Source organism: Taurulus bubalis (assembly GCF_910589615.1).
Source record: "Taurulus bubalis genome assembly, chromosome: 3".
Lineage (NCBI taxonomy): Eukaryota > Metazoa > Chordata > Actinopteri > Perciformes > Cottidae > Taurulus > Taurulus bubalis.
The window spans coordinates 27,683,313-27,709,957 of record NC_136591.1 but is presented as its reverse complement, the minus strand read 5'-3'; the positions used below and the strand labels follow the sequence as shown (position 1 = coordinate 27,709,957).

Genomic DNA, 26,645 nt, shown 5'->3' with positions numbered 1-26,645 from the left:
GCCAGAATACAAGTTACATCCCGTTGGTGATCTTCAAATTAAAACATTCGGTGGATGTCATCTCCGCGTAAAAAGACATAAAGACAAAAAAAACGCATTATATCAGAGAAGGATCTATTATTACAGATACTATATATTGTAAATGTACTTTCCAAGCAATTAAATTGCTAACACATCTAAAAAGTACAAGAGTAACTCTGATGTTGAAGGCAAAAGGTGAGACTTCCGGTATGGCTCTGTGTCTCACTACCGCCAGCTTGAAACGGCCAGCGCGCTGCACTTCCGATCAGCTGAGGTTCAGCTGACGTTTTTCGGCCAACAGACACTCGGTTTGTTTACAATCCGCCAGCGGACACATTGGCCATATTCACGTTTTTGGAGGATATACATAACTACAATCGTTTTAATGGTATAATCGGACCACGCGTGCTTTGCAATGTAAAGTAATTAAATTAATAACATATAAAAATACAGGTGATCAACAACCGAGATATATTTCGGTCGAAATTAGCAGGGGTTTTTTCTTCAGTTTTTTTTGTTTTTCAATTAACCTGAACATGTATGGGTTATTTCGTAAGTGAGGCTTTTATTTCTACATGTCTTATTTTATTATTACATTTATTTATAATTTAGTCATTTATTTACTTATTATATGGCGGATGTATTCCTCATAGTTTACTTGTTTGTATATATGTATGAATGTATATAAACGTATTCAAGACTACCATGCGTGTCATGTGGTTTATGTTTGTCAAATGTTTGTCAATAAAGTTTTTAGCTTGTTGAAACATCATGGCGGCGTACCCGATCATCGCAGCCGTCCGGTACTCAATATTTGCTTTCCGAAAAGACACTTTTCTGACCTCAAAGAAAGTGTGCCGACTGTCAGACATTTACTCAGGAAACGGTGTGTGTCTGTCCGTTATATTGTAGGTCAATGGTATTCAGTTATTAAAATATGTATTCGGTAACATCGCTCATAACCTTTTGATTACACTACTGTAGCGCCTTCTCTTTCCAATCACGGTTGCATTGCCTCTAACGGTATATAGAATGAAGGTATGTTTGTATGCTTTGTGTAAGAATTAACAGAGAATGCTTTTGCTGTAATGCTTCAAGGTTACGCTAGTTGGAGGAGCTGCAGTTCATCCGCATCATCCTGCTCCTCTGAGTCTCCAGCAGCAGATACTTGTGCCTTCAGCGGACACTATAGTCGCCTAGTTGAGAGTGGCTCCCTGAGGAAAGATCCTCAGCAAAGACAGGTTCTCCAGCAGCTGTCTCAGCTGCAGCTCACCCTGCAGAACTACAGTAACAACATAAACTCTAGTGGATCTGCTGCTAAGGTAAAGGAGTTATGGTGACACTTTCTATGACGCCCATGTCTATAGTGCATTCAATCCTAATGTCATTATAAGTTACTCTGAGTAGGCATTGTTTGCTTTAAGTAAAGTGAAAAAAATATATGCAAGAACAACACACAATATTGTACAATACATGTTTAACTTAAAGCCAACAATGTCTACTATCAGTAACGTATAATCACATTGCAATGCTTCATAATCACTATGCATTATAAAAAGGTTAATGTCGAATTATAATACACTATGATCCTTGCAAATTAGTTGTCAGTGCGTGACCAGTGCATGAATTCTCAAAACATAAACTCAATACTCTGTTATAGTCCATGTGGTAGAGGGAGTATTTGCATGTAATATTTGCAGATTATACAAGACCACCAGTCAATACTAGAGCTTTGACAAAACAATCCAAACTCAACTATAATCACTTTTTGCAGGGGTTTTTCCATATGATGGAGTTTGGTCAGTTTTTACAGAGATGCATCTGTTGATATGTACGTTCAGTAGCTGTTCTGATAATAATACAAATAGCTACTGGACCTGTATGTCAACAGATCCAACTTTATGACAATTGAGCAAACTCCAGCCCCTCATAAAGACCATGTGATGTGGTTGAAGTGGCAAGAGAAAGCCTGTAAGTAGACCTTTGAGTGGGGTTTTGTCTTGTCAATCTACTATTTCCAGTTTAATAATGAATTGCATGCACTCGACTAATGCGATGTCTGAAATCATGCCCCCATTCACTTGTTCACTATTCTCTCCATAATATACACTCAATAGAAGTAGTCACTTGATATTTTGGGCAGTTCATTGATATTTGGCATTGTTTGAACATAAAGCAAAAAGCACTGTACATGCTGTCTTTTATGGGATTTTTGAGAATTAATGAATTCTGACATAAAATGTTGAAAAGTAAAAATATTGGACACTTGGTAGAACATAGTGAGTGATTACAATACATTTACAATCACAACAGCATGAATTTCTTTACAGTGTGGCATCTGGACTCTCTTTTATAAAGTCTCATTGACGTCTAACATGTGAAAGGTCTTCACAGAGTCCGCTGCACTGTACTCCAGTTGTATCACTGATGGTGGCCATGGGGCTCAGGTCAAAGGGAGGGTAGGGGTCTGGGAAGTGTATTGTGCATGTGAGTTTTGGAACGGCGTTATGTAGGGGGCTGTTGTTGTTTTTAGGTCAGGGGAGCTGACTGTCTAGTATTTGGTTGTGAGAGTTGTTTTGTTGGTTGGCTGGCACAGACAAATAGGGTTAGGCAGAGATTTTGGAAGGCAGCAGGGCAGACCTCCCGCTGGGCCCGTCCCGGCACTCCTCTCACTCTCTCACCATCTCCATGCAGTAATGAGGGGATCCCCATTGTCTGGGCCATTCTTGTCCTTTTTGCTTTTGATGCGGGACTCTGACAAATACTTTGGTGTTAGGCTATCAACACCAACGCCCCCTTTCCACTTGCACCTTATTTCTTGCTCTGTCTTTCACACACACACACACACACACACACACACACACACACACACACATACACACTGACTGGAGGACTTATGCAATTAATCTGGTTTGAATCAGGTCATACCACTGTCCTTTTGGTGTCTGTTCTCTCTTTGGAAGTGCCGCCATTGTCCTCACTAACTGACCAAGTCTGTGAGGAGAGACAATTGACTTAATATTGACCCAATGTGGCGTGGTTTTGCGGATGGTCGGCTAACAATGGGCCATTGTTTCGAGGGAGCCACTCTCTACAAGTCAGACCTGCATCATCCTCCTGTACACAGGAGGTCTCCAGCAGGACAGTTAAACCACTTAGACCTAACGTAGACACCTACAATCACTCCTTTAACCTTCTTAGTGAGAGACATGACGTCTCTGGCTGTAGATAAACATGTGCAAACGCGGTTTTCCTGAAGTCATTTCAAAGCCAAAGTGACCATGTCCTGCATGTGAACTTTCCACTCATGTGCCAGTCTATATCCTCCTCTAGGAGGTGAGACAAGGCCACAGAGATCCGCTAGACAGAGTGGCTGTGGGACAGCCTTGTCCTTCTCCACTCTTCCGTGGCAGAATGGCTTCCAGCCACCACTGACAATTACCCCGCCATGCCAGAGGGCAGCTTGGGAAGTCAGGGAGAAGTCACACACTGTTATGCCAGAGCAGACAGGAAAGGCTTGTTGCTCTTCCAGTATTTCACTCCAGCACAGGACAGGCGGAGGGGGTTGAGGGGAGGAGCAGGGAGAGGGCAGAGAGAGAGGATGGGTAACAAGTTTGTTTTTTTCATTTGGTCTTCAATTGGCCATTCTCTGCATTTATCCAGAGTCAAGTGCTCCTTGTGCAGAGGACACTGTGTACCATCTCCATAAAATAGTTGCTAAATTTAATTTTAAGAGGACAAACCTTTCTATTTAGTGCCTAGTTAGTTCCAAAGCTATTTGGCGTTGCCCGGTTACAGAGATAGACGATCCTCAACCACCCTGTTGTTAGACCCTGTATTAAAAATCTATCATTTATCCTCCTACATACAAATATGCTCTAAGTTATCATTACATGTCATGATTAAACTGATGGCATATTTGTTTACATGGCTTAGAGATATTTGGCTTTACTTGATATTCTCAGCTTGGTCACACAGAAGACGTTTTTTTTTAAGTAAGGACCTTTTGATGATAGGAGGCAGGCAGCACAATGACTTCCAGCAGCACCTCAATGCAACAGTACCGTATCACAATTAGCAGCGCTAAACAGGCTGCACAGACAAGTCCACTCCATCTCGTATGGAGCCTCATCCAGTCCTCTCCGTTTTGTCTGACAAATCCCCCCATTGTTCCTCTGATGATGCTTTTCTTTCGTGGGAACCCTGGCTTGTCTTGTTGATTAGATCCCCTTTGTCTTCCTCCCCTGCAGTGGGCTAGTCTGGAGAATGTGAAACCTCACACTGTAGTGGTGGCTTAATGCCTCAGCATACTTTGTTTATTAAACGATGGATCAGTCTTATATGTTAATGAATATAACGAAGTTTATGTAGGTCACCCGCTAAAGTGTTTTGTGCTTTTTGAATCAATCAGGAATTCATTTTTGAATAACCGTAGTGATTTATGATTAACTGCTGTGCATTGTTGTTTATGATGACAAGCAGCTGTTAAAATATTTCATGTAAAACAATACTTTAGTCAAATCCTCATGTTTTCCTCTTTCTGCCCAAAGGAGGAACCCTCACCACCACCCAAAGGCTTCTACATCTATGGAGATGTTGGTAGGATCACTAAATAAATAAATATTACCCTGGTATTTTCTATGGTGCTAAATTCTACAAGAAGTCAGAACAATTGCTTCTTCTTTAATCCCTCTCAGGCACCGGGAAGACCATGCTCATGGATATGTTTTATTCTCATGTGGAAAACACTTGTAAAAAGAGAGTCCACTTCAATGGCTTCATGTTGGACATCCATAAAAGTGAGTATTATCCTCCCACTCCACAGTGCTAACTGCTGAAGATTTGCTGGCTTGACTTAATGACTCCTCGTGCGCTGGAGATCCTATATTTATAGCTCTCTGTTTGTCCTGAACCCCTCCTGCTAATTGTCTACCATTATGCATACAGGTGAAATTACCGCCTTATTCGGTATTGTCATTGGGTTTGGGCTCCCGATGCAGGTGTGCTTTAAGATGTGCCTGACGTTTGTGTACTGCTTCAAGGGATCCATCGGGGGAAACAAAGCCTGCCACAACGAAAGCTCGGGAAAATGTTCACCTATGACCCCATATCACCGGTTGCCATGGAGATCAGCAATGAAACCTGCCTGTTGTGTTTTGATGAGTTTCAGGTGAGCGAGTTTGTTACTGCGTATGCGTGTGTTTTTGTGTGAGTGTGTGTGTTCTTAAAACCAGCTTGAACATTAGTTGCAAGCAGCAAACCATATAACAACTGCTTACATTTGATTAAACAGTACTACTCTGACACTAGTAATAAGGGATACTGGTAAATATACTGCTAGTGCAACTTTATATAAAAATGTTATGGTGATGCTTAGGAACGTTATGGTAATAGCTGGGATGATTAAATAAATACCCTAGTCTTTAAAATATGCCAAAGATTTAAAGTAAATACGTCATGAAGCATATTGTGTGTATGGGATAGATAATATCTTATAAAGGATTAAACAATGAGAATTCCCAATCGACCGTGATGCTGTACAACGTTCATATTTAAAACTTAATATGGCAAATAATGTTCCAGATAAATAGACCATCTGACCTACAGTCATGCTGAAGTAATTATTTTTACATTATACTGAGGGGAAAGGCAAGCCAACAGCCGATATGTTAAAGATTAAAGCCAAACACAAAGCCAGAATGAGTAGAAAGACACAGGAATTGAGACTGGCATATACAATTCACAGATCAGATCATTTTTAATTCTGAAAAGAAAGAAACAGAGGGACGTTTTACAGTTCTGTTTCTTTTGTGGGTCGTAATAACTGCTTTACGGTTTACCCTTCTTTCTTGCTACATCAAAAGCATGTAAAGAAAAAAAAACATGTTACATTTTGCACTCTTTTTATTCTAAGTTAAGAACTGAGTTTTCAATTTGTAAGAAACTATTCATGTTTAAATAAAGCCAGTGTCTTTCCTGTCTGAACAACTGCATGCGTCAGATCTTGATACCCCCACAAAAACAGGACTGGGGACACCTAGTGGCCTTTTTGAATATAACATAATTGTAAATGACTCCCAGTAGCAATGGGACATTCTCTCTCCTTAGTATGTAGTACAACAGTGATATACGCTACTACAGTAGCCGTAAATACATGAGGAATGTCACATGTATTGATATATAACATTTCCTTGTCATTACGTTGGAACTGCAGCAGTCAGTCGAGTCGATGATCTGCTCCTGTTGCTTGTTTATGCACTCACACTGTCAGTTTGCACCCAAACCATTAAAACCAAAGTCACCCATAGTTTGAGAAAACTGGATTTACAGAACTGAAAGGCACTGTCAGCCATTAGTGCTGCAGAACTTCTCTTTATTTTACTCTGCAGTGTCAAAGGAGAGAGCCACGACTGAAGCTCTGTATTCTCTGTAAAGTAGTTAGTCATTCACTAGAGAGTAGAGTAGAGAAAGATGTGTGCTTCTGTCTCCATCATTAGCCAGCCAAACACATCTGTTAGCAGCACAATGCTGTTCCTCTTACTGATATCATTACAGTTAATGCCAGCAGGTCAAAGGTCACAGAAGGTGCGCTTGCTCTCTTTAATCACTCTCTATGCATCTGTGAGGATCAAGAGCTGCTCCTTTCATCCACCCGTCTTTCACATTTTAAACTGCGGCGCTGTTTGTGCATTCTCATTGATTTGTTTTGTTTGCCGTCGCCAGCTTTGCTGTTTTCGCGTGTCGACTGTTGCTATCGGTGAATGGAGGGGAAACAAGCAGACATGTGCACTTTGTTTGTGATGCATAAACAAGAGGTTGCGAGGTTGGGAGAGTTGGGGTTGGTGGGGGGGGAGTCTATACCAATCAGCATCCTCCTCCACTCAGCCATGCAAATGAGGCTCTGGGTATCAGTCGCACTCTCCCGCTTCCTTAAGTGAGTGGAGCTAGAAAGCGACTGGCGGCGGCGGGTCAGATGGATCTTATCCTCTTAAATGCTAATGACATTTCTCCATTCTCTTCATTAGCGCCTTGCCATTATCAGTAATTTGTAGCCCCCCTCCCTCCTTTTACAGCCCCCACCCAGCTCTCCTAATGAATACTCGCCATTGAGAGGTCCGAGATGGAAAGATAGGAAGAGAGCGAGGAAGTAAGACGAAGAATGAGAAGAAAATGCTTGAGCGTCATTGTCTCAGGGCCTCAGTCACTGTGCAGCCTCTGTGAAATTGCTCATAGGTTGTGTACATAAAGAGCTGTAACATCAAAAGAGGTTTAATTTGGCACCCGTGTGCCTCAGCTGTAAACTGACAGTCGCTTGAGTAATTGGATGCTCATTTAAATATCGGCATTGGCTGACGGAGATTGCACCATTATTTTTGTGTTCCACAAGTGCTGCATCAGTCCCCTCCACCTTTCTCATTCTGTGGGTACCCATTCTCTTTCCCTCTCCTCCGACTCATTCAGCAATCAATATTGCCCCTCATACTATGCCCATGTTGAGGGCACATGAATAAACAAATCCAGGTTGTATAAAAGGTCATTTTTAAATGATTCTTTTGAAATGAAAATAAAATCCTGCGGTCGGAGGAAATGGGGGCCCCTTCAGAGAAATACAGAGCCTTGGCTTTCTGTTGATTCTCATTACCCACACACACAATCACTCACACACACACTAATTTGATGCCCCTAGCCACCTCTCCTTAGCGAAATCAAGGCTTTAACACAAATGTTAATCAAGTATTGGCAAGGGCAGTGGGGCTAATATGCAAAAGCAGAAGACTCTCCAGAGTATGAAAAGAGGCATATGCCGTGGGTATGGCCATCAGAAGTACCTGTTATATACAGGAGAGTAGGTAAGAGGGAGTAAGAGGAGAAGGCAGGACAGAAGTCTTCCTTTGATTCAAGACATCGCAGTTCTTAAAAGGTTTCATGGCCTTTCTTTAAGATAATAGCAAAGTCACTTTAAATGTATCTCAATTTATTTAAAATGTGGTTGGTATTCTGTGAAATGTTTCTCCTCAAAATGTCTTTCTACTTTCTAAGGGAAGGTCTTGGTTTATTTGTATGTCATTTTGACAGATTTTTTTTTTTTATGTATTTGATTAGCATGAGGCTGGCGACTGTGCGCAACAATATAAATAATTAAATTATTTTACATGTTATACATTGTACATGATGCTTTAACTGAACAACAGAAGTGAAAGAGAGAGAGAGAGAGATGAGAGAAAATGAACAAAAGTGGATCACTACTAGAAAGGTCAGGACTCTTCATTTTGCGACCAACGTCCTTGCTTCAGTGTTGTCATTGTTCACTGTGGACTCATGGAAATAATGTAGATGAAAAAGGCAATGGACAGTTGAATTGGATAACCTTGTGTAGTTCATACAACACACACCTTTATGTGGTCATTAAGTTAGACGCTTTGTCTGCCATTGTGACCCCAGACTGGATTCACATTGCTCCATTTTCATCACTTTTCTTCCTCCTTGTTTTCTTTACGTTCGGTCAGTTGATTAGCTCGGGGCCGCTGCCTTGCCTCAGCTACTTGTCCTCAGCAGAAAGCCGCTTCGTGACCATTTGCAGTCAGTTCAAGTGGTGTGTGTGTGTGTGTGTGTGTGTGCGTGTGTGTGTGTGTGTGTGTGTGTGTGTGTGTCAGTGTGTGTGTGTCAGTGTGTGTTTCAGTGTCAGTGTGTGTGTGTCAGTGTGTGTGTCAGTGTGAATGGCCATGACCAGACACAAAGGATTGAATGAGCACACCTGAATGACCCTAATCAACATGGAGTGTTGATGGCATGGTTAAACCTCAGACGCGCACACACACACACATGTACTGTGGCAAGAAAAGGTAAATTATACAGTTCATGAATGTCTCTCTTCTTCTCTGGTTCTGTCCTGTCAGGTGAGCGACATTGCTGATGCCATGATCCTGAAGCAGCTGTTTGAGACGCTGTTCAAGACCGGAGTGGTAGTGGTGGCCACCTCCAACAGACCCCCTGATGGTACGACAACTGGTGTTTAAGCACATTCATTGTACCTTTTTATGTGTGTTTTTAGCTCCTGTTTATGAATGATATTCTTGTTAGCGAACACATAGTTTAGTGAACAGGTAAGATGCTTTAGTGTAAGATTGCAGGCATCTAAGTAGCACTCTTTTCGTGTAGTAAAGTAAAGGAGCATCTTAGTAACAAAAACTACCACAGCAGTAATAGTATCGACAAGAAATATTAAATCTACTTATATAATACATATAATCTATTTACATAATGGTGCAGAATTTTAAGTAATTCAATCACGGCATATATCTGAAGATGCTTTTCCTTGCTGTGGATCTTACGAACAAATAAACCAAATCATCTCGATTTGTGAAAAATATTGTCCAAATATGACACAATGGTGAATGGACTTGCATTTATCGAGTGCCTTTCTCCCAACTACTGAAAGTGCTTTACACTACTTGCCAACATTCATAAGGTATACGCTAATGCTCATTTAATCACAGATGGCCAGAGCCTTTGGAGGCATTTTAAGGTTCAATATCTTGCCCAAGGACACTTTGACATGCGGACTGGAAGAGCCGGGGATCTAACCGCCGATCTTCAGATTAGTGGACAACCCGCTCGAACTCTGATCCATAGCCTCCTAAAAGATTGCTTTCTAACACCAACATTACTTTATTGATATCTTGCTGACTATAGCCACAATTACCTTTTGCATGCAGATATCTAACGTACCGACAGCCATGTTCATACTGTCATATACACAGGATGTGAACAAATGAAGTGGAGTGTTTTACACACTTACATTTTTCGTTTTTTTAATCAGGATTATGTATCCCGGAAAATTAAACCAACACATTTTTCCGGTGTTAAGTTAAAAAGTTAAAATGATTGATGAGTTGTTGAAGGCGCATAGTAGCTTCAAACAATCAAAATGAAATACATCACTTAATCTCTTCTCCAATGTCCCCCAAATATTTCTGAACATACACCTTCATCCAGATGGAATCGGAAGTTCTTTCCAATTTCTTGTACATCAGTTCATTATGTGACTTGTAAATCATAATACTGTTAAAGATGTATGGGGAATTGAGCATGGTGTGTTGAAGTGTTTTGCAACAAGCAACTGCTTACTGTCAAGACTTGCAAGCTTTCACCACTTCAATAATTAAAGCAACTCTATGGTCTATAAAAATGCTCACTCAGGCAGTGAAGCATTGTCAATCTAGAAGGGCACCCGGAGAACGCAGACCCCCCCCCGCCAAGGCCAATCTGCTCCAAAATGTAATAGTTGTTTCCTTGGCCCATGTTACACGCTTCCGCCAATATTCATAGAAATCAGGCCAGTAGTTTTTTCTGTAATCCTGCTTACGAACAAGCAAATATATCGAACCAAAGCCATAACCTCCTTTGAGGAGGTAACAATGCCTGAGCCCTGAAGGTCCTCTTAACGACGTCATACACATCTCCCTGCAGCTGAAATAGCAAGTAATATTCCTGGAACATCAATGTTTGCCTCGTCTCCTCTTGAACCAGCACATTATTCACCTACTTTACATACATCTACATTATTCACTTAATGTTCACTTAATACTCTTATCCAAAGGCGCTTATACTCCAGCAAGGATCAATTTTGCTTTACAAGATCACGCCACCTATTTCCTGCTAACAGCAAACAAGGCGAGACACATTTGAAACAGCTCTCACTTTTAGAGACATGACAACACGCTTTAAACAAGCTTTGATGTTGCATTAACTGCCAGTGGAGCAAGGTTGGAGGAGGAATGAGCAAGGCGGCGATCAAGGTGGAGATAAATGCACGTGTGCTATCTGACGTCTTTTTCTTTCTCGGGGAAGACGTTGATGTCTCAAAGTCTTGAGTGGGTAGGAAGTGGATGGCAGCAAGATGGCTCTCTGAGACAAAGACGCTGTCTCTGATATTTACTAGCTATTAAGAACAAAGCGCCAAACCATGCAAACTTGATAGAGGGGCTACTTGGTATTAATTACATGGTTAATGGAACACTAAAAGCAATAAGAGACAACTGGACATGAAAGGCATACATTTTCCATCTTTATTGATGTGGAGATCCCGCTATCAAACAGCCCTAGATGTGTGTGGAGGGGATATTTAGAAAAAGGGTTTTGTTAGAACGGCTAAAGTAGTGTTTTATTGTTTTTAATACACTGAAGGAGTTTAATGAGATTGAGGAGGGTTAGATGGATAAATGTGTTTTTTGGAGTGGAACGCCCTCAGTGCAGTGGATCACATGCCGTTTACATTAAAGGACTTGAGTACATTCAATTATTTAGTAATGTATTAAGTAATAAATGTCCTTGCCAGCAGCATATATTTATAGCAAAAAAACAGTACAATGAAAAATAGTTGGCCCCTAGTTTGGCTTGTGTGCTGATTAACACACAATTTAAGACATGTTAATTAGTGAATTTAGAGGTGCTGGTAAGCTTTGCAACCTATAACTATACCATTTCACCTTTTTCAGTGTTTGTGCTAAGTTAAGCTGTCTTCAGCTTCCTATGTACTGTACAGACATCAGAGTGGTCTCTATCGCCAAGAAGGCAAACAAGGTTTTATCTCACAGTATTTAACTACTCATTGGCAATAGTCATGTCTAATAGTTGGCACAGTCCATACAGTATAGGAGTTATTTAGCGAGTGCGGCGGGTCCAAGGCTACTGTAATAAGCTTAAGCCCAAACATCAACATCAACTGCTTGTTTACGTTCACAGCTGGAGAAAGCTTAAGCCTCCCATGTGTCTGTGGGTGTGTGTCTTTGTCCGTGTTGTGTGTGAATCCCTATCTGTTTTATCTGTCTATCAGGGATGCTACTTCAGATGTAATTTGTTCCAGCCGAGCTAATTGAAACATCTATTCAGAGAGCTGCTGTGGACATTGTCCGTGCTGAAAAGGCGACAGTCCTTTCTCTCGCCACCATTGTTTGGGAATGTAATGAATTTTATGTTGCTGCCGCTGCCGGTAGAGAAATCCATTTTTCTCTCCTGGTCCCAGTCCTTTTGTCGTGCCTCCCCACCCATCCTTCAGTTCATCAAAACCCACTTTATCTGCCAATCTGCGGCGAGGGAATGACATTATTATGAGGCTAAACAGCAGCTCTAATACAAGCCCTCCCTCCTCTTTCAGATCTGTACAAAAACGGACTTCAGAGGGACACCTTCCTACCTTTCATCGACGTGCTAAAGGTAGAGACAAAGTCATCCCTCTCTCTTGTCTTGTTAATTAATTCATTTGTTTCTCACAAACACACACACACACACGCATGTGCGTCTCATCCCTCTGTGTCTGTCTTGTTTTGCAAGTTGCTCTTTAGTGGTTTGATGTTTTCTGCTTCCTGGATGCCTCGCACAGTGTCACAAAGCTGTCTTTGATCATACCAGGGCACGGTGAAAGACTCACAGAGAGAAAGGTAGAGGGAGATGGAAAGAGTGCGAGTGAACACAGGTAATGTGAATGAGAGACGGGCGGATGTGAGCTGAGTGACTGACCCAGACTGCTTGCATTTCAAAAGTAAGGGGGGGTAGAGGGGGGAGGAGAGGAGACAGGAGAGAGGAGAGGAGAGGAGAGGAGCGATGCGGTGGCTAGCATTTCCAGCGAAAAATCTACTTTGCAATTTAAGCAGGTAGCACCATTATCCTGCCTGCATCTCAGATGATCATTGATGTGTTTGGAGTGATCATAAATAATTGCATAATAATTTCTTGTCATGCATTTTGCAACAGAGGAGGGCAGCATTCTTGCATCTTTTATTGGTATTTGGTCTAAATAGTAACGGCAAGCAATATCCGACTGTAGTGTATCAGGCCTGTGTGTGTATATATATATATATATATATATATATATATATATACTGTATATTCTTATAGTGTTCATAAGAAAAAATGGCAGATACTTAGATCAAACTAAGGTAATGTATGATGTTTGTCCATAAATACAGCAAAGGTCTGACTGGATTACACTCACAGCCAATATCATGTAGCAGAAAAACACTCTCTTGTGACTGAAGTTCTGAAAATCACCACTCAAAGTGCTACTTGAATTGTACGGCTTAATGAGGCAAACCGTTTTTTAAGTTCTCATTTAATAAATATGCTTTACTACTGCAACTAAACACAAAACACATTTATCAAACACTGGTATTAAAATTGTATAAATACAATGCTTATAGTCCTACCAATATTTATTTGTATATTGGTCTTGGGTTGGAATATTCCAAAAACAAAAAATATAAACTACTATATTGGTAGTTAGATGTACTCGTCGATAATATGTAATGAACGAACATTTTTAGAAAGCAACATTTTTATATAAATCAACCCAGAGATTAAAATAGACCAAATAGGTTTAGCATAGCATCCCATCTGAGTAGATTTAGGTATATCTGGTAAGAATATGAAATTGTCCTTCTCCCAAATAACGCTGTTAGTCTGGCTTAAAATTTCCATTATTAGTCAGGCTAGATATTATAATAAGTATGTTGTTGCAAGATTAGAATGACCCCATCACATGTACCTGTTACATCACAAACCTCGCTGTGAGTGCTGTTGTGTACAAAATAAGAACATAATAGTAGTAAAGTGCAACAATAGGTGCTTTAACAAGAGCAACATTGTCGATCTGCAGTGCCAGTTTCATGGTCATCAGAGCTCCACTATATCTTCAAACGCACGCACATGGACAAACACATACAAACGTGAACGCATTACAACCGGGAAGTCACCCTGCTCCCCACCCACTCTCCCGGCAGCACCCTTCCCCTCTCTAATCCACCCTCATCAAGGTCCTGAATGCCTGTTGTCCCTCTCTGTCCCGCACTACCTCCTCTCTTTCAGGGTTCCATGTTCTCCTTTGTGAGGCCATCTGGTTTTCGGGGTCGTCGTTTTTTCCGGGGGTGCGTTCTCTATGGCGGACCGTTCTGTGGAGTTAAAGCGTGTTTTAGCGAGGTCACGCTGCTAACTAGCTGACCCTTGATAGATTGAATTAATGCTGGCAAGGCCCGGTGGTGCGGGTCCTCCTCTCTGATGCGCCCCGCTCTCGTATGTGCGTGCCTGAGTGTGTTTCTATAGCGGGAGAGGGAGTGAATGAGGGTGTTAAAAAGTAAAAAAATAGCCTCTGACCTCTCCGCCCTATCACCTGAGCTGGAGTGGTAGAGGTTAATCCACCAACTCCGTCCGCCTGGGTTGACGACTTTATTTAACTATTGACTTCTGATTAGTTGGGACCCCCCTTTTAAACACCCCATCCTCCCTCCCCCAAGTTATCCAGTTTACTTATCTTCAAAATAAGAAATCATCAAATCATTATATTATGTACAAACTTTCTAGTGGACCCACTTGCCAGACATGGATAGCAAATAACTTCCCTGAACCTAAAGTCTCTGACTGCTTTTTTCGATTTTTAGTATTTTTTCTAGTTTTTCCATCCACTCAGTCATTTGTAATTTCTTGTCCTTTTAGTGTCTCTGGAGACTGCATCAGGAAACCTATTCAGTTGTTAAGGCTTCTTTTTCTTTGTAGCCATGGCAAAGCTCAGAGTTCTGAAAAATACAGGGTTTAAGGGCTTTTTTTAATGGATACTGCCAGTATTGTAACTAAGACACTCTTTCTCTCTCACAAACTGTCCTCCCTCTCCACTCCACTTCTCATCGCCCATCCTCTCTCTAGCCCTCCATCCCCGCTCTTTATTCTATTACTATCCCGCTCTGCTCGCTGGCTTTACTTACCCAAGGTCAGGTCTCTGTATTTTGGTAGCAGAATAGTGACTTTACAATGCTGCCGAGGGGAGGAAAACATGACAACAACCCTGAGGCAACTTTGAGTATCTCTGTGTTTCCGGCTGTTTTTAACCCTTCTTTTGATCCATTCTCCTCTTTTTTTGTGTGTGTCATTGTTAATAATTGCTGTGTGCTGTGCAGTTGCTGATGATAGAAAAATAAATATATAAATAAAAATGGGATGATAGAGAAAGAAAAAATGAGGAATGAGAAGGCTGTGGTCCTCCAATGAAGACCTTGGTGAGAAGGACTGCTCGTGAAGAGCCGGCAGCCTGCCAGTTCAAATCAAATGGATGTTGATATTTGATGACTCTCATTGTCTTCCAGAGCATTTCATGGCAGGGCAGCGCCACTCACCGTATGCCTCGAGGGCGTACCTCACTTCTTTCATATTAGTGTCTCGCTTCTACAAAACTGAACAATTAATAAAGGACAAATCATTTTTTCTCTCCTATTGAACACAAGAAATTAATTCTGTCTTTATTTATCGCCTCATTTTGAATCGATCCAGTGACCTGCTGCCTAAATGATATTTTCTGCTGTTTTATTATAAAATTGTGCACGTGTTTGATCGAGCATGCATGCGCACACGTGCATTATTCGGTCTAGTATATGTTCATTTGTAAAGCAGACCACCTGCAATCTGAAGGCAACACTTAATTCAGAAATCTTGCCATCACTTAACTTCATTAACATGTATATTTAAAACCATTTCTACACTTGTTATGCACTCAGCCTGTTAGGTTCTTGATCAACCCGCTCGCTTCTTGATGTTCTGCCTTGTTTTCACATTTGTAACATCATAAAGCTGAAAAGACGAAAACATTTTAGATTTTCTTTTTCTGAAGATATGGTAACGTGTTTACTGTTGCTGAAATTACTGCTCACATAAGGCAAGACAACTTTGTATGGTAAAAGTCAAACTACTTCACATATAGCATTACATAAAATGAATAATAGTGGCAGACTAAAACACAAATAGATCAAATGGAAATAAATAGATAAAAATTAATCAGATTTAAAGGTTAGATTATTAGATAGTGTAGATAGGAAAGATAATCAACAGAGTTAATTAAGTAAGATGTGAAATTAGCATCACGTGCATCACTAGAAGATGTATCACTCTGTTGTACAGTGTTGTTACAGAATGAAGCTTATACACAATCTTTGGCTGAATACAGACATCATCACACAAACCGCCCGTTAAGTAATAAAACAGAATTTAGAACGTACCGCCGCCACCGTTTGTCTTTTTAATCAGTGAAAGCGACAGTATTATCATTATTTTAAAAAATTCAATAAAAAAAAACACATTCAGCTCTCTCATAACTTGGGTCTGATCTCCTCATTTGACCCTCCACAATCTAAAAAAGATCAAAGCAGTTTAATGCGCCTCGTAACACTTTTGGTTTGCCTTCAGCCATTTTAAAACAATAGCTGTACTTTATAAAAGCAATGGCCTGAAGAGTTTTTAAAGGAAAAAGATCTGGAGCTACTCATCTCTGCTTGAGGCTAGCAGCTCTCCATTGACCGCTAAATTTAATTATTTCTGATAGAACTGTTGGCAGTTGCGTTGCATTGTGGGTAATGTAGGCAGCATGTTGTTTTGACAAGGAAGAAGATAGTGTGGAATAAAAGCGATAATATCTCTAGTCCTGATACATTTTAAACAGTCTATCGTGAGTTAGACAATGTTACAGAAGTGAAATGCTGAAATCTGTTCTGAAGCCAGTGCAGAGCTTTTAGTCCCAAAGCGATCTCCACATAGTCTGTGTGTCGCTCCCCACACACGGAGCCTCTGTTGGCCAGGTGCAGGTAGCACAGACTCCACAAAGATTCGGAGCGGTTTGGTTTTGGGCCTCATCAGAGCTCGAGAGGGGTTGAGGGTGGGGGGTCCAGTGGGGTCCTGGATCAGGAAAGGTGGGGCCTCCGACTCAAAAGATGTTTCCCCAAGAGGAGCAGCCGAGGCAGGGGGAGGTTGTGAGAACGACCCCTCAGAACAAACCATCGCTGGCCCAAGGCGGTCACACTTTAAGGGAATAGATCATTAGGTGTAATTAGGGTGTTCACATTGTCACGTACCCCCCCACCCGACTGCCCAAGAATGAATAAAATCACCAGACACACACACACACACACACACACACACACACACACACACACACACACACACACACACACACAGCAGCTCCCCAGTTACTGAAAACACTTTGATGTCAGAAGAGTCGTCCAGAACTTGCCAGCATAAAGGCAGTGTTTTAAGCTTTCTCTCTTTTCTCCCCCATCTCTCTCTCTCTCTCTCTCGACCCCTCCATCCCTCCCTCCCTCTTTTCTTCTGTCCCTCCACAGAAGGCTGTAAGACACACATGGCTGAATGGACGACAACCTTTCCCCTCCTCCCCTCTCCCTCTCTTCCCCCTTCGTCTCTTTTTCAGCCTTCCCACCCCGCATTTCTTTGAGGCCTGGTCAATTCTCTGGGCCAAACAAAAAAAGCATCAAATGTTTTCTGCTGCTGGGTAATGAGGGAGTGGACCTCATCAGGGCCCAATAGTCAGCTATCCTTGGCTTTTGTTGCAGCTCAATAGCACCGCGCTCTTTGAAAAACTCAAAAGCAACTTTTTGAGGAGTAAAGGATAGAGAAAGATATGGCGTTGAGGGAGCAAGCACAGAGGGGAGGCAGCGACCAGAAGAAAAAAAAGCTACTCTGTTTTTATGCTAAACGGCTGTCCAGAGAGAGCAGTGGACAGCTCGGACAATGACATGATTGGAGCTACATGTGTTTGGATGACTTTCTTCTAAAGAGACTCTGATTCTCATGTCTGTCATCTCTCTCTTCAGTCTCTCCCTCCCCTCTTGTGTCTGTGAGTTTATGAATGTGCCCGAACAAGTAGTGAAACTCTTAATTTGCAGTGCCGCTGCTTTTCTGTAGGGCGGCTGCATTTAGGGCCAGTTTTCACACCACTAGTACAAAAAACTAATACTATGGCATGACAATTAAAATAGGAACTATTGATTTATCTCTTTACCAATTTAATGTTAGAAAATAATTAAGAAATGCTCCTCACAAATGCCCAACGTGACAACTACAGATTGCTTGTTTTGTCCAACCAAACAGTTCAAAACCAAAATATATTCAATTTGCTATCAAAATATTATACTTTTGAGTAAATTAGCCAGTTTCCAATGCAGTTTTGCCATTGGGTACAGGAACATTACATTTGTGGGACATTTTTAAATTTGCTGTCAATTATTGATGTGTTGATCACCTCGTCAATTAAAATCGTTTAAAATTAAGACACAATATGACTTCAGAATTGGACTTCAGTTCAAACGTTGTTATTATTTCTCTTGAGTCAATAGTGAGCTAGAAAAGTCTTTGTAGAAAAGTCATCACATTTGCAAAGGAAGGTCAGAGACACATGTTAAATTGGATTGAAATTGGTCATTTGACCATTATAATATAAAAACAGATCCCTTATGCAAAGTACTTTTGCTCTCACTATTATCCCAGTATTTGGGCATTAATAGTATGCATGATATTTTGTTCATTATGCATATATATATATATACAGATTGTTGTTGTCCAGCTGTACAGCACGATATACAGAATAAGCTAAGTGGGAGATGAGACTGTGAAGAAGCGGCCAAGTAGACTGACGAGGATTTGAGTCTGTGAAAGGAGTGTGATGCTGGAGGGGGAGACCACAATGTGTAGGCGGAGGAAATCTTGGAGGAGTGAGAACTTGACAATCCCCTCAAGATGGATAATCAAGTAATGACCCGTAAGGCTTCAGCCTTATCTGATTATAAATAACCAATGGAATCATCACCACTGATTGTGTTTCCATTCCTCCATTCTTTCCTCTCTCTTATTTGTACCTCGCTTCTCCGTCAAGCCAAATGCATCAGCCGCCTTTACAGCAGGTAGAGACGGTTCATAAAGGGAGGGAGTGGAAGATGGCAGGAGAAAAGACAAAACTGAGACTCTAATGATGTGGCGGCGATAGTGACAAGTTTTTTTTCCCATTTTGGAGGGACTATTTACCCGTTGGTGGGATCACAGTAGGTTGATGAAATGACACCTCCCTTTTGTGCTTGGGGGAGGGCGAGTTTGTCAGGTTGTTATTAAGCCTGATTCAGCCAATTGGCTCAGAGTGGGAACCCCGTTTGTGTGAGCGGACATGGAGATAAAAAGTTGACAGCGGAGAAGAATAGAGTATTTCTGTCCCCTTGCTTTGTGATGATTACTAATTATCCTGCAGCTTAAGGGGGCCAGTGGTAGAAATTCACTGATTTCATAATTTCCCTGAGCTGTCGTTGAATACTCAGTCAGCCGGCAATGGCTTGGATGGGATGATATGCAATTCCTTTCTTTTCTTTGATAGAATGGTGGAGATGATGATTATAGTTTGTGGTGCACTCCCTGACATGAATCCTGTTGACGTTTTACACTATCTGGAAAAGTTTGAACTCCGCATCACAAGTTCAACCCTGCTGTAACACACTTGAATAGCTGCAGGAACAATAGATCGGCTCAATACACCATAAAGTGTCACAAAGCCCCGGCGCTGTCAGAGGAGAGAAAGATGTCTCCTGCCTTCTGTGTTGCACTGCTGGTGAATTTGTTCACTTGTTTCTTATTTGCTCTTTGTCACCTCCACAAACTCTGTTATCTCAGAGATTTCCACGAGAATATCGATCGGGACTGAAAAAACATTTTATTAAGTTAGAGTACAACATTTTTAAATGTATATTCATACAAGAAATGAAACCCCAAAGAATCTAAACAAGAAACCCTAATCCAAAATCTGAAAAACTGAATTTTAAATCATTACATTCTAGTGACATTTGGTACCAAATTGAAATAACATAAAGAACTTTAAGGACAAGTTGGTGGTATTGATTAGTTCCTCATATTTACTGACTATATGAACATACCAACATGAGCCTACCTTAAAGTAGTCTCTGTAACAAAATGGTGATATTTCTTATTCCTCTGTTCCACAGAGTGCCACTGGACAAGAACAATTAGAAACACATCAATACACTCACACACTGTAGTGTATCTGCGTCAATCATACGTACACTGTTCTGCTGCTGTAAATACTCTCTAGCTAAATAAATCCGCAGCTGACAAAATAGTCCCGAACAAATGCACTATTACATATATGTTTGAGTTTAGTAACAAATACAGTGTGCAGCTGTTTTAGGAAATTGTTTAGCCTTTTTTATAAATGAGACTACAGTAAATATTTGGGACTTGTTTTTTCAAGATTTCTATCTTCAGTGGGAACCAATGGGTTTACGTCTGAGTACCACAGGCGAAGTAGGGAAGGTGCAAAGTATTGAGGAAATACAAACGCATTGTTGGTTTGGGTCTTTTCAACGGATTTGTTGACGAAAAGGAAAAAATATTGCATTGAATGCAGGAGAATATAAACAACCTTGTCGCAAAGAATACGCTGTAGCTCAAATAGAATACACAAAGAGTATTTATCATTTCAAGAAACTACAACCTAGCAAGCTAATTTAACTATACAACAAGTGTGCAGGTGTATCCTAAAATGTCTCATTTATATTTAGGTTATAATAAAATAATGATAACCCTAATGTTATGCTTTGCCTCTACATTACAAATACAGAACTCCAGCATTGCTTTGAAACATAAGCTGGCTTACTTTTAATATTTGACCGTTGAGGCACTTTTCATTCATCCTACTGTATGTTGTGTGTTTGTGCGTGTGCAGGAGTATTGCCACACCATCTGCCTAGACTCTGGGATCGACTACAGGAGGCTGGATAACACTGCAGCGGGGAAACTCTTCTACCTGTGAGACTCACTAATAATGATCACATTTGTTCTGCAGGCTGTGCAGTGGTCTGGTAAAGAGTCAACATTAACCTGCATCCACAGCTTGCATTCACATACACACACGCAGGAAATGTTTTTGCACATCCTCAAGATTGATTTTTATTTTTTTAAAGGACAGAAAGAGAAGGCAAACAGATGGATAAATGGGGAGAAACAGACTGGCAGATTTATAAAGACCTACATTAACATGAGAGATCCATGAAAAGAAGGAAAGAGGAATCAATAGAATATGAGAAAATGGTAGAGCTTTAAAAGCGAGTTTTCTATTTTCATCATTACATATACGCTGGAAGGAACACGCACACACACAGACAAAAAAGGTATGAGTGACACTGCTGTTGCTCATCGCTGTATTGGAGCTTTCAAGTGCTTTCGTCTTTTCACTGTATGTAAATAGAGCACAACACACACTTTTACATAGTGTTAAAACACAAGAACACACGGACACAAACACGCACACTTTACAATCTCATTTGGCATGCATTCACAGGCTAATGCTCAGGTTTAGAACCTAACATCCTATTTTTTACCGACAGAGTGAAAAGCTAAGTACCCACCCTCCGGTGCACTCCTTTCTGCCATCGTTTGATGTGGCCACTTCAACGTTATTAATTTCATATCCATTTTTGTCTTCTCTGTTTCGTTGCCTGTGTGTCTTATTCAGCACAGAGGAGTCTGATGCGGAGGCCGACTTGGATGCGCTGTTTGAGGAGCTGGCCTTAAGTCAAAAAAGTGGTAAGAAAGTTAAAGGGGAGCACGCTCTTTAAATGATGCATACTGTATGCCCCCTGTAAATACTTTAATCTGATGCAGCATGATAACACTTTTGGCATAGCCCTTGTTGAATGATAGTAGACAAATAGCATAATCCAATGTATAAAGTGAACCCTTTTAAGGTTTTGAAACATAAGCAGCTGGTCAATAAAGTTGATGCAATTGGGTTTATTTGTGCAACAGTGTATTCATCCACTTTGATAAGAGTGTTTTGTACCATACATTTTCCCACATTTAAAGATAATACTGTGAATATGGAATATTTCTGTGCACAAATCCAATGAAAAGGCAGAACCTTCTGTGTTTGATTTTCCTACCCTGTGGCTCTGATCCTCTTATGATTCAGGATTATATACTTTAATTTTATGAAATAAAAATGAAATTAGTTTTTCGTAAATGGGATTAAAGATGTGCAGTTTGTTTATCCCTTGTGTTGTCTTGGGGTCAAAATGACCCATCAACACACATAAATATACACTCGTACACGGGTCATTTTGACCCCAAGACAACACAAGGGTTAATTTTGAGTGACCTGTCCCTTTTAAATTCAGTTTTGGAGCTTTTAAAATGATGCATCAGATGTCTGGTTTTGCTGTTTTATTTCAGCCACAAAGTTCAGTTTTACGGGTCATTTTATTTTTATTTTATGGGTTAATTACTAGTTTAGAAATTTGACTGCGTTTGTATTTTCTTCTCTTAATATAAATCTAAAAACTCCATATTTTAATAACACGTGTGAATATAATGTAGAGAAATCCGCTTTGTAAGTTAATATCAGAGGGTTGACATTAACAGGATTTGACTTCTGTTTTCTAAGATTGATTAATTTCTTACTCGATTTATTTTTGTATAATGATTCAACAGTATAAATGTGATGATACAATCTGTATGATATGAGGATCAGTCATATTTTTGGGTGTGTGTTTCCATAGTTACAGGCCCTCGGTTGCTCACAGTTCTGGGCAGAGACGTGACTCTGGAAAAGACCTGTGGCTCCATCGCTGACTGTAGTTTTGATGAGCTTTGTGGCAGAGTGAGTGTTTTATCCTGGTTTGTTTGTGTCTTATCATTCTGTAATTGTAAAACAAAACAGATAATCACCATATGTAGGTACATATATAATTTTTCTCAACGTGTTTACAACAAACATTATAAGAAACATAAATGACTAGTTACAATACAAGTATAGTTACAATGCAGGAAGGGAGCACAGATTTCACACACACACACACACACACACACACACACACACACACACACACACACACACACACACACACACACACACACACACATTCATTCTCACACACAAGATCCACTCACCACTAATCAAAACTGCTCAAATTCAAAGCACTGCTCTTACCTCTTTATTATTCTGTTTCTTCCCGCCTCTGTGTACTTATTGTCCAAACCAATGCTCTCAAACTGAATCACCTTCCCTCAATCTCAGTCCTATTTTCTGCTCAATGTCAAAAAGCAGTTTATTGACGATTTAGTGAATAGTTGAGCCTGTTGTGCCTCAAATAAAGCAGTGTGGTACAGTAATCTGCAGTGTGTGTAAAGTCTCTTGCCTGATGGACAGCCGTGAGCTTTTGCAGGCATCTAAGCTTCAAGGCTTCCTCTTCCATCTGACTATATACTGTATGTTGGCATGTCCACTTTCATTTTAAGAGCATTCATCCTGAATGGCAAAGAACCAAGGACAGGGACTGAACATCAGCCGGAGCCTTTTGCGCAAGGTGCCCCCATCATACAGTTGACGTTTTTGTTATAGCCACAGAATGTAATCATCATAGTGTGTGTGTGTGTGTGTGTGTGTGTGTGTGTGTGTGTGTGTGTGTGTGTGTGTGTGTGTGTGTGTGTGTGTGTGTCTTTTCAAGGGTGCTGTGCATGTGTGCTATACTGAAACAATTTACTCTATGTGATGTGCTGCTGTCGTTTAGAAGCTCATGTAACATGCTCACTTGTTTTGCAGCCTCTGGGTGCCAGTGACTACCTGGAAATCGCACGGCTCTTTGACACCGTATTCATCCGCCATGTTCCCATTCTGACATTGACGCTGAAGAACCAGGCCAGACGCTTCACCACCCTCATAGACAACTTCTACGACAACAAGGTGCTTCATCCAATTGAAAAACTAAAATATCACAAATGCACTAACTGCATAAAGGTTTGAAGCACAAGAAAGCATAGTGTAGCAGAAATGTTCTATTCTATATTATTCCGTGTGCAATGCACACATCAATTGAGGGGACAATGATCCAGATGATGCCTCGGATGGCAGCCTCAGCGTAGGGTTCTTTCCAAATTAACCCAGCTCACTGTGCCAGCCTCCACCTGTCAGTGGATCACAAATCAGTGGCAGCAAGTAAGGCTCGTGAAAATCACATCCAGCACCCAGACAATCAGCACTGGTGCCCCCCAGGGATGTGTGCTGTCCCCACTGCTGCTTTTTTCCCTCTACACCAACGACTGCACCCGAGGAGGACCGTCTGGCAAAATCCTGTCATCGGCCTCATCTGGAACGAAGTCTAAATTCAGATGGTAGGTTTAATAGCTGGCCCTATGGCGTGATCAGAACAACGTGGAGCTGAACGCTCTGAAGACTGTGGAGATAACAGTGCCCCCATCACCACCTCAAGTGGACTTCCAACATGGACTAAATCAGGAAAAAGGCCCGGAAGAGAATGTATTTCAGTGCAGGAGGTTCAACCTGCCTTTGGAGCTTCTGACCACAATCATCCATTCTGTTCCCTGTATGTCCATCACTGTGTTGTTTGGATGTCAGGACTGCAGAGACATTAGTGCCAGCCTGCCCTCCATTCAGGACTTGTACTCCTCCAGAATCAAGGAGATTTAAAAGAGGAGATGTCACGCGTCATATCATTGAAGTGCAACACGCATGTTGTAAAATCTGGTCTGTGGTTGCCAAAAGGCTCACTAGCTAGCACACAATCATCCCCAAATATGTCTGTGAGGCTTTGTGCAACCAAAGAGCAGCTGAGCAGACCGTCCCTTTTACTTCAAGCGCCGTCTGCTGTAACCCTCCAACAATGCAGCTCCAGTTATACTTCTGCATTCTTGCTCAAGACCTTGTCCCAGCCTTCTTTTGATAGCCTTGCGAGTATCAGGAAATGGGCTAGTAACATCACTACAGACCCTTCACACCCTGAACACAAGCTTTTTGAATGTGTCCCCTCTGGGAGGCACTTCAGAACCATGTACACCGGAACAACCAGACACAGGTTTCTTCTCCCAGGTCATCACATGCATGCATACATACATGCACAGCGCTAGCCACTACACCACCGTGCAGCCCACTCCATCTCTCTCGCCTCCCTAATTATTTTTTTTAAAGAAAAGTGCTTGATGATAGACATGATCACAGACATTTTAATCGTAAATCACTACATTATATAACCATTCAGTACAGTCTTAAGTCAGTCTTAAGTTAGTCAGTTAGTTAGCCAATTTAAGTTAGAGCCTCATATTGGCTCACTTCCTATGAACTGTATATACTCTATATTTGACACAAGATAAAGTCAATATGCACAAAAATCTTCTAAGGATGCAATAAAACACATCAAATTGACCCGAAATATAAGTACTGTCATTTTAAGAAGGTAATGAATGAATGAGTTAACTGCTCTCCTTTTTAATATTGATCAATATCATTCATAATTGAGGAAGTAACATTCATAAATAAAGTGGACATTCCTGTGTCTCTTTTACTCCCCTTCGTTTCCCAGGTGAGAGTGGTGATGCTGGCAGCTTCTCCGATAGAGCGGCTGTTTGTCCACACTGGAGAGGACGATGAAAGGGACAGACAACTGATTGATGACCTGGGCCTTAGCGGGGTAAAACTATAACCGTTACTTCATATCACTAATGAATGGAAGCTGTTCCAAAAATCTAAATATCTGTTAATCACATCACTGATTTATTTTTAAATAATAGTTCAGTTCACCTCATTGTAGGCTGCGCTTCCATCAGGATAAAAGTCCAAGCAAACTGACATTGTACATCTGTGTTGAAACGTGAGGAGGCGTTAAGGGAAGTTTTTCATCCACAACACAGTTTTTCATCACAGATCATTTTTGTACGTTTTCATGACACAACAACATGGCATTCCTGAAAAAAATGATTGATCCTGCATGGAATCAAACAGGCAACCTTCTGCGGTCTTAATCCTGTTTCTCTAACCAAATTAAGTTTAAACTTCAGTTGGATTTGAGTGTATAAGCCGTGAACCCTGGTGTTGGCTCCTCTCTTCAGGAGGCAGCCGAGCACCTGACACTGTTCACAGCCGAGGAGGAGATCTTTGCCTTCCAGAGGACCGTCTCCCGACTGATGGAGATGCAAACTGAGTCGTACTGGACGAAAGGAGAGCGCAGTCACAGCAAGAAACACATGAACACCTAACATTCCCTGCTGACCGCCTGATAACCGTGTATACCTCCAGACAATGCCGTACCTCACTAACTACTGACACTACTCAAGAGAAGTTCATAATTAGCAGAAAAAGAAAAGACTCCGCAGTAAATATATAACAAAACTCGATACCTGTTTTTGATTTGGATCCGACTTCCCTCGATCTCATGCATGTGTGTTCTTCCGGTTTACTGTGTGGTCCTCTTCTCAGAGGAGTGCTCTCTCCCTCTTGTGGACTATTTGCTTAAAATAATATGGAAACCTCCCCAACGTGTGTGAACCACAAGCCAAACAGTTGCTTACTTCAGAGAGACAAAGTGTCCTTCAGAGTAGCTGGCTACCACCCTCTAGTGGCAAAATGAGAGAAGGAGTTGACCATTCTCTAGCTGTTCCTGATTTTAAGAACAATAGTAATCTCTGTGTGTTTTCTGTATAAAATCTGGTATGAATTGAAAATGTTATGCATGATATTAATGCATATATTCCACCCATTAAACCCACTAGATGTCAGATTGGCATTGAATTATTCCAGATTCCGAATCTTGATTTTGAACTTCACCAAGATGTTTTGACTACAGTTTCTATTTCTAACACTCCAGCAAGCGGAAAACTGCAGTAAAACACTTTGAGAACACTTTTGTGAGGTGGGTTCGCCCTCTTTAATCTAGACTATTTTGTGTCATGCAGGTGTGTAAAGAAGGTCAACAGTCAAGTCTGATTTTAAAAGGTGCACATTTACACAA

General features: G+C 41.1%; 1 protein-coding gene across 1 annotated transcript; it reads left to right on the top strand.

Annotated features, from left to right (window-relative positions):
- Window positions 1-1,109: 1,109 nt before the first annotated feature.
- On the top strand, window positions 1,110-26,645 carry afg1lb (AFG1 like ATPase b; the record flags this gene model as incomplete). Its single annotated transcript, XM_079215754.1, has 12 exons — window positions 1,110-1,343; window positions 4,572-4,620; window positions 4,719-4,820; window positions 5,064-5,191; window positions 8,919-9,018; window positions 12,179-12,237; window positions 20,573-20,655; window positions 21,362-21,432; window positions 22,404-22,504; window positions 23,447-23,587; window positions 25,221-25,328; window positions 25,747-26,645. 12 exons carry the CDS (start codon window positions 1,110-1,112, stop codon window positions 25,891-25,893), a joined length of 1,323 nt encoding a protein of 440 aa, XP_079071880.1. The 3' UTR covers window positions 25,894-26,645.